General features: G+C 41.4%; 2 protein-coding genes and 1 long non-coding RNA gene across 52 annotated transcripts; 1 reads left to right on the top strand and 2 right to left on the bottom strand.

Moving 5' to 3' along the window:
* Positions 1 to 332: 332 nt before the first annotated feature.
* LOC139548117 (adapter SH3BGRL-like) lies at positions 333 to 11,738 on the bottom strand. Of its 50 annotated transcripts, none has more exons than XR_011669636.1 (13): positions 11,519 to 11,738; positions 10,773 to 10,958; positions 10,559 to 10,639; positions 10,019 to 10,180; positions 8,636 to 8,821; positions 7,190 to 7,219; positions 7,067 to 7,093; positions 6,059 to 6,085; positions 5,263 to 5,286; positions 4,890 to 4,916; positions 3,850 to 3,971; positions 2,282 to 2,342; positions 333 to 1,375 (listed from the first exon to the last, which is right to left on the bottom strand). XR_011669636.1 is itself a non-coding variant. In XM_071357494.1 (13 exons), exons 1-12 carry the CDS (start codon positions 11,561 to 11,563, stop codon positions 2,325 to 2,327), a joined length of 834 nt encoding a protein of 277 aa, XP_071213595.1. In that variant the 5' UTR covers positions 11,564 to 11,734; the 3' UTR covers positions 333 to 1,375; positions 2,282 to 2,324. The 50 variants fall into 50 exon arrangements, 34 of the variants coding, with proteins under 34 accessions (XP_071213595.1, XP_071213598.1, XP_071213597.1 ...); XR_011669637.1 differs by having other exon boundaries at positions 7,190 to 7,216; positions 11,519 to 11,737; XM_071357494.1 differs by having other exon boundaries at positions 3,951 to 3,971; positions 11,519 to 11,734.
* LOC139548123 (uncharacterized) lies at positions 7,613 to 8,629 on the bottom strand. Its single transcript, XR_011669653.1, has 2 exons — positions 7,914 to 8,629; positions 7,613 to 7,880 (listed from the first exon to the last, which is right to left on the bottom strand). It is a non-coding gene; the product is annotated as an uncharacterized lncRNA (long non-coding RNA).
* Positions 11,739 to 12,755: 1,017 nt separating the features above from the next.
* LOC139548472 (lebercilin-like protein) lies at positions 12,756 to 14,699 on the top strand. Its single transcript, XM_071358176.1, has 4 exons — positions 12,756 to 13,038; positions 13,184 to 13,461; positions 13,604 to 13,846; positions 14,508 to 14,699. The coding sequence occupies exons 1-4, from the start codon at positions 12,756 to 12,758 to the stop codon at positions 14,655 to 14,657; spliced, it is 954 nt and encodes a 317-aa protein (XP_071214277.1). The 3' UTR covers positions 14,658 to 14,699.
* Positions 14,700 to 15,545: the final 846 nt, after the last annotated feature.

A 15,545-nucleotide genomic window follows, 5' to 3' on the forward strand; every position in this document is an offset into this window, starting at 1 on the left:
GTAAGGACTCAGAGCTCTGCCGATTTTGATTTGCAAGGTATGTCTTCAAAAGAGAGCACCAAATATTACATTTCTAGGACAAATTCACAAAACTCACACTTGTAATACTTTATGCAAATGTGGACATAAATGTGTTCTTGGTTTTCTTTTCCACCAAATTCTTTTTACTGTGCAATACCCTCCTCCATACCTCTTTCTGGAGTCCCCAGAGATAGGCTTTACACTGACCTACATCCTGTTGACTTGACCTTGCACTGCCCAGCCCTAACATTGTACACAGATCTATAAATAAAACCCAATGAATTGAAAATAGAACATAATAGGCCATGGGGAGCTGTTCACACCATTCAACTTTATTGGCATTTCACTTCTCTTACATCTAGGGGGATCTCTTAGTCATCCACATAATTTTACATTCAACAAAGTGCACAGTAGATCAGCAGATAGTAACGTTCAGTGAATGGTGTCCAGTAGCTGCAAACACAGTCATAAAGCACGCTACATGAGGATTGTCACAGCCACAAAGTCATAATTATGGTTAAACCCCGCCCATTTCTACAATTAATATTTTACCCAACCCAACCACACTGCTAATCTTATGCTTAACCCTAACCTTAAAGTAAGACCAAAAGCAATTTGTGGAATCTGACTTTGTGGCTATGAAAGCTAGTGGAAACCCTACACAAGGGTCTTTCTCATGTTGGACTGAGGCATTGTCACTGGGTTGCATTCACACATATAGATCTAACATCTTTGCTGGCATCAAGTGAGAGGCACTGCATTGATAGATCTGTTTCAGGCTGAGATTATAAGTCCATTCACTGGTTGCAGTTCACAGTAGAGTGATCTTCACTCAGATACTCACAGGTTTATAGCTGTCCGTCATTGACTGCTAAGTTGTTGTTGGTGACATGCTCATCATCCTATACAAACTGTGGTATAAAACTACCATTTTCAGTTTGAAACATGAGAAGTATGTTTGAAATCTTTAAAACACTTAACATATGACTGTGTATGTACAATTAGAAAAGCTGCTGAATAAAACAAACTGATAACACTATGTAATTGAGCTACACACTGGATGGAAGCTACCATAAACTAACAACGTTATACAAATGAAGTACAGCAACACATCTTCTCTAGTCCTAGTCCCCTACGCAATATAAACATCTGGTAAAACAGGGGGGTATCTCTGGAGTATAGGTAGGCCGTACAGACAGTGTGTGATTGGCAGGTTTCAGCCAGCAGGGTCCAGCAGGGGGACATGTGCATTCCCAGTGAGCAGGTGGGGGCATCGTGGGTAGTGGGATGGGTGTGGGACGGTCTGAGGGGTCAGGGGGGGTCAGGAAGGATCGGAACAGGGGGTCTCTCGAGGCTGGAAGACAAAAAAAAGGTCACCAATGCGCCGCTGTTAGTGGCTGTGGGTCCTAAGCTTCCAGTCACCATGGTGCCCAAACTGCCCATGCCTCCCTGAGTGCCAGTCCCTCCCGAGGCTCTTCAGTAGCTCACTTAACTGCTTTCTCTAACTGGACGTGACAGGTTGTTTTTTTTCAGGGGGGGGGTGTGGTGGGCTATGCCATCCGATCAAAGTCTCAGGCTGTTCTCTCTCATCAACTCAAATATCTCCTGAAGAGAGCATTCTTTTCCTACACTACTGGAGAGTGGAGATGAGTGCGGCTTTGAAGATTACGATTATTATTATCATCATCACTGCCGCAGGAAAAGAAACGAGAATTCATGAAATATAGTTTTATATGATTGTTCTTTGGATCCTTCAGGCATTCTGTGCTCACTAAAGCTTTTTGTGTAGAGACTGGTGACAGTCCCTGTTAAATAGACCAATGCTCTGTTCTCTCTAGCTTCTCTGACAGAACACTTATGAAAACACACAGCTACCAATACATAACAGCAACAGTGTACATTACATACAGGGATTATATCCTCACTTTACACTGGTTGGTTTATGTGTTTTTTTAGGATTGATATATGTAATCTGTATGATATCAAACAGATTATAACCTAGGTACATGTAGGGCACTAAACAATACAATGGTTTAATAATTCCAGTATGACAAGACATTTGATAAAAGAGTCCAAAAGGCACAGAGTAATACATGTACTGAATAGTTTTCTTTTTAAATTACTCTAGAAAGACATTCAGTAACAAGAAGACATGTTTATGAGGTGCAGCCATCAGTTCACTGCAAACTACATGCTCTAATACTGCCACCCAGTGGCAGAGAAGAGAATTCCAATTAAGCAATAAATAAGTGTATTTTACCTGGGCAGTAGTAAATCACATCCTAAACCTTTCCTGGCTGTAACTACTCGTCCTCTTCTTCCTGCTGAGAAAAGAAAAGTGAGTAATGGCAACGTTGATGACAAGGTAAAACAAGTCATTGTAAATAAGAATTTGTTCTTAACTGACTTCTCTAGTTAAATAAAGGTTAAATAAAAATAAAAATAAAAGGGAGAACCAAGATATCCCACTCAGTACTATCAATATAAGAGCCAAACTGTAGTTTAACTCCAAAGCGCCCGTCTTCAATTAAGTGATATCACTCAGCTGTGCTTGATTACAGTTTAGAAAGATTAGTGAGAAGTGGAGAAACTGATTTCATTCAGGTAAGGCAGTCATCATCATCAATAACCATAACAAAGATTCAGTAGAATATTCAGTAGAAGGCTTCTCAAAGTGGAACAAGAGTCTTTGCACCAAGGTGAACACTGGTGAGAACTTTTTCTTCTTTCTCCTTTGCATAAGGAGGGTGAGGTCCAGCAGAGGGGAAAAGGAAAAGTTATTGTGTATAGTTGGGTTAAAAGGGAGTAAAACCATATTACAATCCAGGGGAGGCATCAAGAAAACAGGTAGGAGAGATGAGGATGGGAAGACATTAGGAATATATCCATTACTTAGGCCAAGGGAACAAGTTATCCACAGGGATAAGGCACCATTCCCTTAACTGCCAGTGAAGTAGTAAGAGTAGTGTGGGCCTTTAAGCAAGGCCCTCTATGAGGTGGTGTCATACGATGTGAAACTGCAAGGCACTGCATACTTCACAAATCATCAGACCACATTCACTCCAAGGTGCATCTGTTGTGTTGAGCATGTTGTTGCTCTAATGCAATAAGCTACATTTCTACAAAGGTAAATAGCCTTTACGCTATGGGTGACATTTTAAAAAGGTGATACAGTGCAATTATTTAGTCCTGTGACCAAGTAATTCACTGTTTTTAATGACTACGTAACGGACAACTTGCTTGTGGATATAGTGCTTGCTGTGTATTCAAGATTTGATAAATAATGTCCACAGTAACAAATTATTTAAAGCAGTGTAATCTGGTGCAACATATCTGACACTGCCAAGATCTTGTTGTGGGGGAGCATTGCACAATAACAAACAGTCATTCATCTTTTGCTGTGCTTGTCCTGTCCACACTCAGTCTCAAGACTCTCCTCCGAAAGAGAAGCCATGCCAATGGCTTTTTAAACATCCCGGTTGTCATCAAGTTCTGGTCAAGTCACTAGGGATCCCTATGCAACACCGTAAGATCCAATTCACAAGCATGTCTATGTGTCAGACTTGTGATCATGTGCGCAGAGGCAGATCTTGACACCAAACGATGCATGTCACCTGTTATGAAACATCCACTGGCACAATGCTACAGAATACTCAAGCCTCCACGTAAACCAATGGGCAATGACCTCATCCCAGTCACACTGCATCAAAACCAGAACCAGAGTCCAGAGAAAATCCAATCAGTTCCAAAAATTAAAGACAGCATAGCACAGGAGTGATGCTGGCAGCCTTGGGGAATAAGAGAGTAGAGAGCTCTTCACAAACCCACACTAAATCCACATATGAAGGAGTAGCGTCATGCATAAGATCCATTTACTCCACGTCAGGGGCCACACCATGCAATGGGCTGGGAGCACAGCCAGAATATACCTCTGGGGACTCTTCTTCTTCCTAAGGATGGGGATATCAGGGGTTTTGAGCATTTAAAAAGCAAGAGATACAACGGCCTATATTTGAGATAAGTGAAACGGCATGTCACTAAGGAGACTACAAGCGGGAGGAAAACCCTGTGCTACTTAATGTTCCCACTATTATTATTATTACCATAGGTGTACCGAATGACTGTGTTCGCGATGTTGCGTCTGTCATGCTGCACACTATCAGTTATCTGTACCACAGAGACCACCACCCATGCAGAAGCAGAGACAAATAGAGAGATAGAGATAGATAGAGAAAGGGTGTTTCCAATCTAAGATCCACAGAAGATGCCACAAATTACAACCAGAGGAAACTCTCAACCTCATTGACTGACTCTTCTTGCTCCTGCAATGAAGGTATAGGAGGTGGAGGAGAGAAAGAAAGGGGAGAAAGAACAGAGCCGAGGGAGAGAGAGAGAGCAAAAAGCAGTGTGTGTGTGTGTGAGAGAGAGACAGAGAGAGAGGGAGAGAGACAGAGGGAGGGAGAGAGACAGAAAGAGAGAGAGACAGAGGGAGAGAGAAAGAGACAGAAAGAGAGAGAGAGAGTGAGGACTATTCTAAAATCAGTATGAATGACAATGTTGGGTTTCTCTATCATGGTCTGTGTTCTGATGGCTACCAGAGTTACCATGTTGCTCATCCAACGATTGAGATATCATTATCTGGAATGAGTGAGAGGGCTAAAGATATACAGTAAGGGCTACAGTCTGTTCAGATGCCATACGTCGGTGAGATAGGTTTGTTTTAATCTACATAAAAAAGTAGTGGAGGAGGAAATTGAAGGAATGCTGAATAAACTCTGCAAGATTTGGAAGCAAGAAAAGCAGCATTGATAGAATGGTGGAGAGGTAGAGGGGGGACGAATGTAGTTTAAAAACACATATCAATCTACCTCAAGCTGTCGCAGCTCTTCTTCCTCCTAGAAAGGATGAGATTAAGTGTCAGTGGTGTGAATGGAGAGGTCAGAGGTGACACCAGAGGCATGCGCTATAGGAAAAGTCCGTTATTTTTTTAATGGAATCTACAGGGATAGTTCAGGCTGGCAGGAAGGAAGCAGCTACAGGACTAGGGAAGAAATGAGGAAGAAGGCTAAAAGAGAGGGGAGACAGACAGACAGAGGTTCGGAGGGAGTGAACACAGACTACGGATGAGGGGCAAACGGCAGATAGATCACACAAAGCCTTCTGATCTCTGCCAGACAAACCCACACAGCTGGTGACTAAGGGAACAACCGGATAAATTCACAGCCGCAGACACCCAGTTACCTCCGACCCCAAATCCTCTTCTCCCTGGAAAACCAAACCAAGAGATGGGGAAAAGGGCAAAGGGGGGAGGGGTCAATGTGTGGAGGAGGTACAAGGAGATGCTGGAGGAGACCCTCTTGCAAATAGCTTTACATGCATGATTCAACATGAACCAAGCTGGAGCCCTAAAATATTTAGATAAACGTAATTATCTTTATGTGACTTTATTGGATTTATTTAGACGTACAATCCTTGTTACTGTATCTGTTTTAACTACTTATACAAGATATCTTTCAATGTAGACACTAAACAGAGTAGCAGCTAAACGAGCATGACATATTTCTAAATACAATCATAAAAATATCTTATCAAATGACAAATATGAATGTTATTGACTAGGGTATCTAATGATTATATCTCTAAGGTGGCATGTCATAGAACAAATCAGTAGTGTTCTAAAACTGTGTCAAGGATTAAGATGAAATGCATCCGAACATACAGCAATCCCTCCACAGCAGACCTGTGGAAAATGGGACGGGGGCAAAAACAACAATAATGGATCTGGAGTTGTAAGTCATGGGACTTCGAAGGAAGAGGGGTTTCAAGCATTCAATATTGCACAAGAAAAGCTACAACAAAGAAGAATGTGAGGTTAGTTGTCTGGATGTCAGATATAGATCACAATCACAAGGATGCAAACAAACACATTAAAACTGAACACCCAAGGCCCTTAGCACAGACATTGAGACTACAGTATATAATGAATACGATTTAAGGACTGAACACTACAGCTATAGAACATTCAAAGTAGATCTACCTCAGAAACCGGGTGATCGTCTTCTCCCTAAAACAACGAATAGCAGTGATTAGCTTTGGATCAACTCGCTAGCTTTCACCAGGTTACTGTAACTAGGAAATAGAGATTTTAACAAATTGATTATTACTACAATCCAATAACATCACAAGTGCTTTGATATCTATTGACACATTGCACATAAATACTGATGGATATATTCAGTTGAACTTATTCAATAGCATATAACTTTATATCTTATCAATAACGAGTTTATAATGGTTCACTCTGTAGAGAACAACAGTGCCCTGGGTAACACGAACACGTCTTGGTTTACCATGCGTCTGTTTGTTTGTGCCACAGCACATTGTATTCAATACCAGCATTGCACAATACCAGCAATTGCTTCTGAGGCACTTCTGAACCCAACAGAACACAACAGTGGTATGAGACATTAAAATAATGTGATATTTGACCTTTTCTGATCAGTCAGGCTTTTGTCTTCATATAACATTTACCATTCTCAATACAGCTTTCAAGTCACAATAAAAACATTTATTAATGAATTAAGCTGCTGTTGAGTTGGGAAACTTTGCAAGTGTATACAGATAGCATGTTATTAAGCATGTATGACGTAATCATGTTTTGTTACAATGGCTAGCAGACATAGCTGGGCCTGGGCATTGGCAGAGAAACTTCATAGTACTGATTTATAATCAGTGACTATGGCCAGGAAAACTTAGACCTAACATGCTTATTTCCCTTTTAGACCTACATGTATATGCTTTGTTGAGAATAGTTGAATGACTAAAATATATACAAGATAATAATTTACTTTATTTCAGAATATTAGAGTTAAATAAAGGTGCAATGTACTGTAGTATGGAACCATGTGTCAGGTCTATTGGATCCAGGCTAAGAGCGTTTTTTAGTGGGGCAGATGGCACAATACAGAGAGCAGTGGCTGTTGTTATTAATGACAATGCCCTTCATATCAGTCTTTACTCCGGTGGACACAGTGTCGCCTGTTACCTTAGCCTCCTCATCCTCTACTTCTTCCTGTTTCGGATAAGAAAGAAAAAGAGTGAGACTGAAACATGACTCCCAAATTTGGATTTGATTTCAATACTTTTCAGAAATGTAAAAACACTTTACCTGGGCTTCTTCCTGCTTCACGGGGGCCTTCTGACAGAAAAAGGAGAAAATAGAAAAAATTGTGTATCAGTATCTTTACAATGAAAGCATGACCTCAAGGAGGCATATGGGAAACAGAGAACCTCTCCTCAAACTTGAATGAGACACTTATACATGGGAGGTTGTGCAACTTGAACAGATCTCACAGATCAGGCACATTGAAGAACATGTTGGGATTTCCAGAGGACCCCCACCAACACATACACACCTAGACATGGATGGACAGTAGAACTACACATACACACCTAGACATGGATGGACAGTAGAACTACACATACACACCTAGACATGGATGGACAGTAGAACTACACATACACACCTAGACATGGATGGACAGTAGAACTACACATACACACCTAGACATGGATGGACAGTAGAACTACACATACACACCTAGACATGGATGGACAGTAGAACTACACTTACACACCTAGACATGGATGGACAGTAGAACTGCACATACACACCTAGACATGGATGGACAGTAGAACTACACATACACACCTAGACATGGATGGACAGTAGAACTACACATACACACCTAGACATGGATGGACAGTAGAACTACACATACACACCTAGACATGGATGGACAGTAGAACTACACATACACACCTAGACATGGATGGACAGTAGAACTACACATACACACCTAGACATGGAGACACATACTACACATACACACCTAGACATGGATGGACAGTAGAACTACACATACACACCTAGACATGGAGACACATACTACACATACACACCTAGACATGGATGGACAGTAGAACTACACATACACACCTAGACATGGAGACACATACTACACATACACACTTAGACATGGAGACACATACTACACATACACACCTAGACATGGAGACACATGTATGTGTATGTGTATTACTGCATGGTCGGAACTAGAAGCACAAGTATTTCGCTACACTTGCATTAACATCTGCTAACCATGTGTATGTGACCAATAAAATTTGATTTGATTTTTGACATACTATACATACACACCTAGACATTGATGTGGAACAAAGAACATAGTACATATCAAGGAAAATCAAGAACAATGACGACACAAAGGCTGCAAATGGAGTCAATTAAAACAGAAATACAAAACAGCCAACAAAGAGATTACAGTTAACTGCTCCAGAACAGAAAAGTGGTTAAACATCCAACAGATCGAAAGAATAATAGAACAGTCAATAGAAACAGCTACAGAACAGTCAATTGAAACAGTTATGGGACAGTCAATATAACAGTGGGGTGGGTTAGTATGGTCCAGAGTTGAGAAGGAGAATAAGACAACAAGAGCTTGAGGGAAACAAAACCCTGAGGTAGAGGAAAAGACCATATTAAAGAGATGGAGGAGAGGAGATGCCACAGCACGGGATTCTGGGAGCCAATTACAGTGTCTTCTGCGGCTTCCTCTGTGTTTTCGACCGCCTCCTCCTCCTTTGCCACCTTCTCTTCTGCGGCGGCGTCTTCTTCTGCGGCCTCTTCTGCTGCCTCCTCTCCTGTTTCTCCTCCCACCTCTGCTTCCACCTCATCTGTGTGTTCATCTCCATTGAACTCCTCCATCGGAACCTCTCTTTTCTAGAGTGAAAACAACAATGTGCCATCAAGGGGGAAAAAACGATGTGTTAGAATAGGAATGACACAGCAGCTGTCATGGGCACACATCAAACACCAAGAGGGGAGCAGCCCTACTGCTGGAGTCTCATGTTCAAAGACATCACAGAGTAAGGCATCAGGATCAGCAGCTCCTCTGAGTAAAGAAAAATGCATGAATAAATGAAGGGAAATTACATATGGTTGCAAGATGATGAATATCAGTATATTGTGCTGTGGAGAGAAATGAGAGATTCGCAATGATGTATAGTGTAGCAAGGAAGACTGCATATTATCACACTGCCGGAAGCCAGCTAAATCAGTACAGTCAACAGTATCAATAAAATAACTGTCATTACCTCAACATCGCAACTTAAATGGAAAATAAACTGGCCTGGTACTCTGGAGAACAGCGAAAGCAGAGAGCGGCTGCACTGATTTCCCAGAAATACCCATGAAGTTGGTCCAACTCAATTTGCACTCTTCTGGAAACCGCACCATCTAAAAGCCAGTGGGATTTATTATAGGAAAATCACAGGTTCCGCTGGGCAATATTTATCTGCTGTCCCTGGCCCCCTCCTTGAAAAACAGAAACAATTCCTTTCTCTGTGATGCTCATGCACCAGGTAAATCTCTCCGGTTTGGCAGCATCCCAAAGTGAGTTGAGAAGTTTAAGTTTGCCTGATGTACTTAAAAAAAACAAAAAATCTCCATATAATTGTTCATATCATCATTTTTTACAACAGCATCAGCATGCTCTTCTGTAAGAACAATCCTATTATACAAATTATTAATTTGAAAAAGAATGACCTGATTCCCAATCATCTGCTATCTATTGAATAGAAATCATATATATAATATCATAGAATTATTATAAGCACTTTATATGCTTTGCAAAAACTATAGATGAAATATAAACACAATGAAAAACTATTAAAGTGAGAAATGTACACGTTAATTAATGAGAGATGGTTACACTGTGCTTAAACCAACTCTAAATTGACACTCATCCATGCAATGAGAGGATTAGCAACATTACTGGTTACTTGGTAATTGTCAATGGAAAATGAAACCAACAGGAGTTAACTGGAGGAATGGTTAAGGTTATGCTAGATGGGAGGAAACCGGGGGAGAAATGGTAAAGGTGAGACAGGGACTGAGGGGATAAAAGAAAGGCATTACTAGTGAGTCATCATCAAGGTTCTCCTCCTCAACCTCCTCAGCTTCAAGGTTCTCTTCATCCTCAGCATCATCAGTTCCGTTCTCAACGGTCTCATTCTCAACAGTCCCATTTTCAACAGGCCCATTCTCAAGGATAAATGCCTTTTCAGCCTCTTTCGCTTCCTGCACCAAGGAAAATTGTCAGGTTGTTTAACACAGTTGCATCATCCTCAACTAGCGTAGCATACATGTCACATCGTATCCCTCTCACACAATTAACCTCACTAACTCCTGCTTGCCCTCCAAATGAATATGATATACAGTATGGAGTGTAAGCAGCCATGTCTGAGCAAAAACAAACTAGAACAATACATGGCTGAGAATTTCCGCTAAATAAACATTAAAACAGCCTGACATGGAAGTGAACCATTTTTTGCTGAGTTTATTTGCATTATAAAATCCCTTGAGTGGAAAACAGGTTGTGTTGTTGTAATCTTAAACTCAAAAGCTATATAAACATAATTTTCATTTTAGAAAAGTAAGTGAAAGTTGAATTCCAACCTTGGATCCTGGAGGAGGTGGCAGACCCAGGAAGGCAAACACTGCATTGTCTTCTTTAGCGTCAAAGAATGTCTCGTAGTCCTGTGGTAAAAGACATATGAGACATTTCAGTTTAGTCTCTAATCGTTCTCTCAGCATTTTAATGGACATTTTCTCCCCAGCTTTACCTGGCCTATTAGTTACCACACCTTCTACATGATCTTGTTATGCTCACCCCACAGTAGCTCTCTTCATTGAAGATCTGAGGGGGTAGGGGGATCCCGTTGGTGGGCTTTTTCTCCACAGGGACATTTTCCCTCATCCACATGCGGTTGTCCTCATTGCAGGCAATGTCCAATGGAGCGTAGTCCACTTTCAGGGCCTCCAGGAACCCAAGCACATCCTGTTGCTTCTTTTTGATCTGGACCATCACACAGGTGTACAGACAGACAACACAGTATAGATAGGCTTCTTCTTTATGAGATCATGTTTGTCTGCTTTTTTCTATCATTAGGTTGGGGAGAGCAGAGTAGAAGACACTGATACATTAAGGAAACCGTTTTACTTTTTGTTTTATATTTTCTGGACAAAGAATCAGTTCACATATCATATATATTCTTTGATATTGTAGATTAGGTCTGAAGTAATCCAAATATATTCCAGAATGTTCTGCAAGTGAATGCATGGTGATTAATTTTCAACAGATTGCTATTGCAGGTTTGGAATGTGATCTCAGCGACGGTCGAGATATATAAGGAAACTCGAGTTGTCCTAGTGCTGCTCAACTGAGAAGTTAGACCAAATAACGGTACTAAAAGTTGACAAACCGCTAAATTGCCTAGGCCTATAATAACCTAAACCGATTTGAATCTGTTTGCCAGTTACATAAATGCATGTACTAAGAGCTGAACAATAGTCATGGGAAACCGGCCAACAAAGTTAATTTTGCATTTAATAAGAAAGACTCGGCTAAATGCTTACCGCTGTCGATCCTGATGAAGAAGCTAGAAATACTTTTATAACCATTTTGTTACGACGTGTTCTGTAGAATGAGGTACTAACGTGGGTTATTAAAGATACAGGCTGCCTCCCTTAATAGTATAGCGTACCCAGGACATTACTCTGCGAACACAAGCCACACCACTGAGGCTATTTTTGTCCCCAAACCCTCCATCACCGCAGGATTGGTGGGACAGGTTTTATGGGTGCAGCGCTGACCGAGTGATTGGCAACTTGAGCTGTCTGTCGGTATGGGGACCACAAAGTTCGTTTGCAGCTACATGCAACGTGCATATATCGACAGAAATAGCCACTGACCAACAGAGCAACTAGTGAAAATAAAACCAAGAGTTAAAGCGGGCAGTTGAAATGTATGCATATTGTTGGACCATGATTATCTATAGGCTTAACCGTTTTTTTGTTGTTGTAAATCTACAGGACACATCTTTATTTGTTTAACTTATTATAGGCTAATGTATATTTTTGTTGTTGTAGTATATACTGAAAGTAATTTTTTTTTAAACAATTGCAAACGAAGTCTAATGTAATTGTTTTACTAAAAAACAATTAGTTTATATACAAATTAGGATGGTGTGGTCTTTAATTCTCCCAAAAGCAGTCAGTTCTAAGAAATTTCCCATGATTAAGGAATATAATAACATTGCTTGCCTATGATTTGCTCATATAATCCGAATGTATTAAGCGTTTAGTAGCCAGAAAACTACATTTCCCATCGTCCTATTCAATGAGAACGCTTGTTTCTACGGCAACCCAAAATACAATTTCAGAGACAGCCAGCCAACAACATAATCTGTCAATGACTCTCTTGCTCATGAAGATACATAATAACTTAACTGAATGAAAGTTAGTGGGGGGGAAAAACATTTAGTGTTTAAAAAATAATTTAATGTAAGGATAGCATTGGCATGGGGAATTATTAGGCATGGTTGTTAGCTTTGTAGAATAGTTGAAGTCAGGAAAGATTTCTATCAAGGCAAGGAATGTCTGTCACTCTCTGTCTTCTAGACCTAGCTAGATAACGTTAGATTAGCTAAATGTATTAAACTATTAATGAATGTAAGTAGGCTATAGTTGAAGGTCTAGATTGTTTTGGTTCTTATAATTTCACATACAGTGTGGCTAAATTAACTACTCCAGCTCATTGGATATCTGTCTACTATATTACAGAAACTGGTGCGGGCTTATCTTTGGGGGAGACATGTCTCTGAGGCTGAGACACCACAGCAGAGGCATAGTGCAGCAGGACAATGCAAACTATGAAGTGGGTGCAGGCGATGCAGACTCAAGCTGTTCCTCAGGCCAGTCCACCTCCTCCAGGTCAAGCAAGGGATACAGCAGTAGGACCGGCAGCAGGGAAGACTCTCAGGGGTCATGCACCCAGTCAGACTACAAGGAGGAGGCTGACACTACTACAAATAGGACCCTTTCCCTCTCACCAAACAAGAAGCCAGGTCTAAGCACGAAGACAGCGAAAGCACGAAGTATGTGATATCAATCTGATATTACATATCTTCTCATTACTACAGACAGTCTACCTATAATGACATAAGTGTAGGCCTATAGGCCGAGATGGTTTGCAGCATATTCCCATGTAAGCATCACACTTAGGTGCCTTTTTCCTCTCAGCTCAAAACAAGGGAGGGCAGTGGTGCAAAAAGAAGAAAAACACTCTTTCAAGGAACCACAAGGCCTCTCGCTTCCCTCCAATCAAGCCCCTGCAGGGCTCAAACCAGCGCATCAGTTCTGCCCACAGGCACCACATCAAGGAACTCAACAGCCAATTCTGGGAGCTACAGCAGCAGCTGAGTGGTGTCGCCACAGAGAACAAGTTGCTAAAACAGGTCCAGGGCCGCCACACGGTGGCGCTACAGCGCTTCCAGGATTCACAGAGTGGCCTTCCCCAGGTATGCTGCACTAAAAGAAAATTGGGCTTGAATAATTGATTTATAACACAGCTATAACAAACTCATTATCAGCTAACAACAATAATCTGATCTTGTAGCAATGGCTAAGGTCATAATGTTTTGCACCCACCCACACCGTCAGGTTCTGGCCAAGCACGGCAACGAGGTGCGCGCTCTGCAGGAGCTCCAGCGTAAAGCCCGCAACCGCCGCAACTGTCTATCCAGGCGTCTGAGGGGCACAGAGGAGGAGCTGCTGCGCACCAAGGACGCTCTGCACCGGCTGCAGCTGCTCAGCAAGGACCGCAGCCTGGAAGAGAGGGAAGAGCTGAGCCATAGGCTGGCCCTGATCACTGTGGACCTACACAGGAAGAACAAGAGGATACAGGTACAGTACATGCACTCACATGGCAGGGCTGACTCCAGCAGCACCCTGCATCCCACTGCTGTCTTGCTTCTGAAGCTAAGCCGGGTTGGTCCTGGATGGGATACCAGATGCTGCTGGATGTGGTGTTGGAGGGCCAGTGGGAGGTACCCTTTCCTCTGGTCTAAAAATAATATTCCAATGCCCCAGGGCAGTGATTGGGGACATTGCCCTGTGTAGGGTGCTGTCTTTCAGATGGGACGTTAAACGGGTGTCCTGACATCCCATGGCACTTATCGTAAGAGTAAGTGTGTTAACCCTGGTGTCCTGGCTAAATTCCCAATCTGGCCTTCATACTATCATGATCACCTAATCATCCCCAGTTTACAATTGGCTCATTGAGCCCCCTCCTCTCCCCTGTAACTATTCCTCAGGTTGTTGCTGTAACTGAGAATGTGTTCTCGGTCAACTTACCTGGTAAAATGAGGGTTAAATAAATGTTCACAGGCCAGGTGGATGTTTGTATTGAAACTGATTGGGTTTTCAACTCTGTCTATTTGTATTGGTCTTCTATGGGGAGACCGATATAGGTGGACAGGGTCAACACAGTTATGCTAGATTGATACTGTACACATAGTACCACAATGTTATATCTGTAGTGAAATGTAAATAAATTGTGTTGCAGGACTTAGAAAGGAATCTTGAGCTGAGCCAGATATCCTTCAATCACCATCTTGCCACAGAAACAAGGAAGACCAATGAAGCCATAGAGCTGTCTGATTACCTCCAGGCACAGATCAATCTGTTGACCAAAAAAATCAAAGTAAGTTTATAAAGAACTTGAGAGCAGCAACATACAGTGTAAAAAACATTAGAAATACCTTCCTAATATGCCCCCACCAGGTCAGTCTATGTCATGGAAAGAGCAGGTGTTCAGAAATGTTTTGTACAATCAGTCAGATCTTAGTAGATTTGGAACAGTACTGTTGTTTGAAAGAATGGTAATGTGATTTAACTCGCAGTACTGCAATGTAAACACAAGAGGGAGTCTAATACAGCTATATTTCTGAAGGCATAATTGAAGGTTGAAGTAAAATACCCATTTTCCCAAACTTGCCTGGCTACCCAAACGCTACACCACGCCCACGGAAGTTAGTTTTTTCATCGCAATGAATCTGGATCTGAGTACCTCCCCGACGATTTATATAATGTAAATACATTATAACCATTCTAATTGGTCCCAGAAAACGATGGGTTGGACCAGAGCCAGAACACACATGGGTAAACTGCGTTTTGAAAATTCATAATTGGCTTTGATACTCTAATTGGTTAAAGATTATCCAATCGCTGATTGCTTTGTTTTGTACAACACCCCTCATTTTGACATCCCCACAAACGACTTAAAAGATGGCAGTTTCAGACTGAAGTATGTAGCGAACATAAGAGCAGCGGACAAATTCAGTTTGAGTCATCAGGCAACTTGTAAACCTGCCTGGTAATAGATATCAGGATGATAACACTACATTTGAGAAATGAACATTTATTGTACATATTCCATTCTTGAGAAATGGCTTACTGTTGCATTTAACACGAAATATAGGAAAGAGAGAGAGAATTGGAGAACCACAATATCTACTCACATAGATTTCCAAAAGGCTGGAACAGAAAAGGTACAAAGACATTATTAGTTACTTTTAACATGTTCAACCCATGATCCAGATCA

This window comes from Salvelinus alpinus, chromosome 21, assembly GCF_045679555.1.
Source record: "Salvelinus alpinus chromosome 21, SLU_Salpinus.1, whole genome shotgun sequence".
Taxonomy (NCBI): Eukaryota; Metazoa; Chordata; class Actinopteri; order Salmoniformes; family Salmonidae; genus Salvelinus; species Salvelinus alpinus.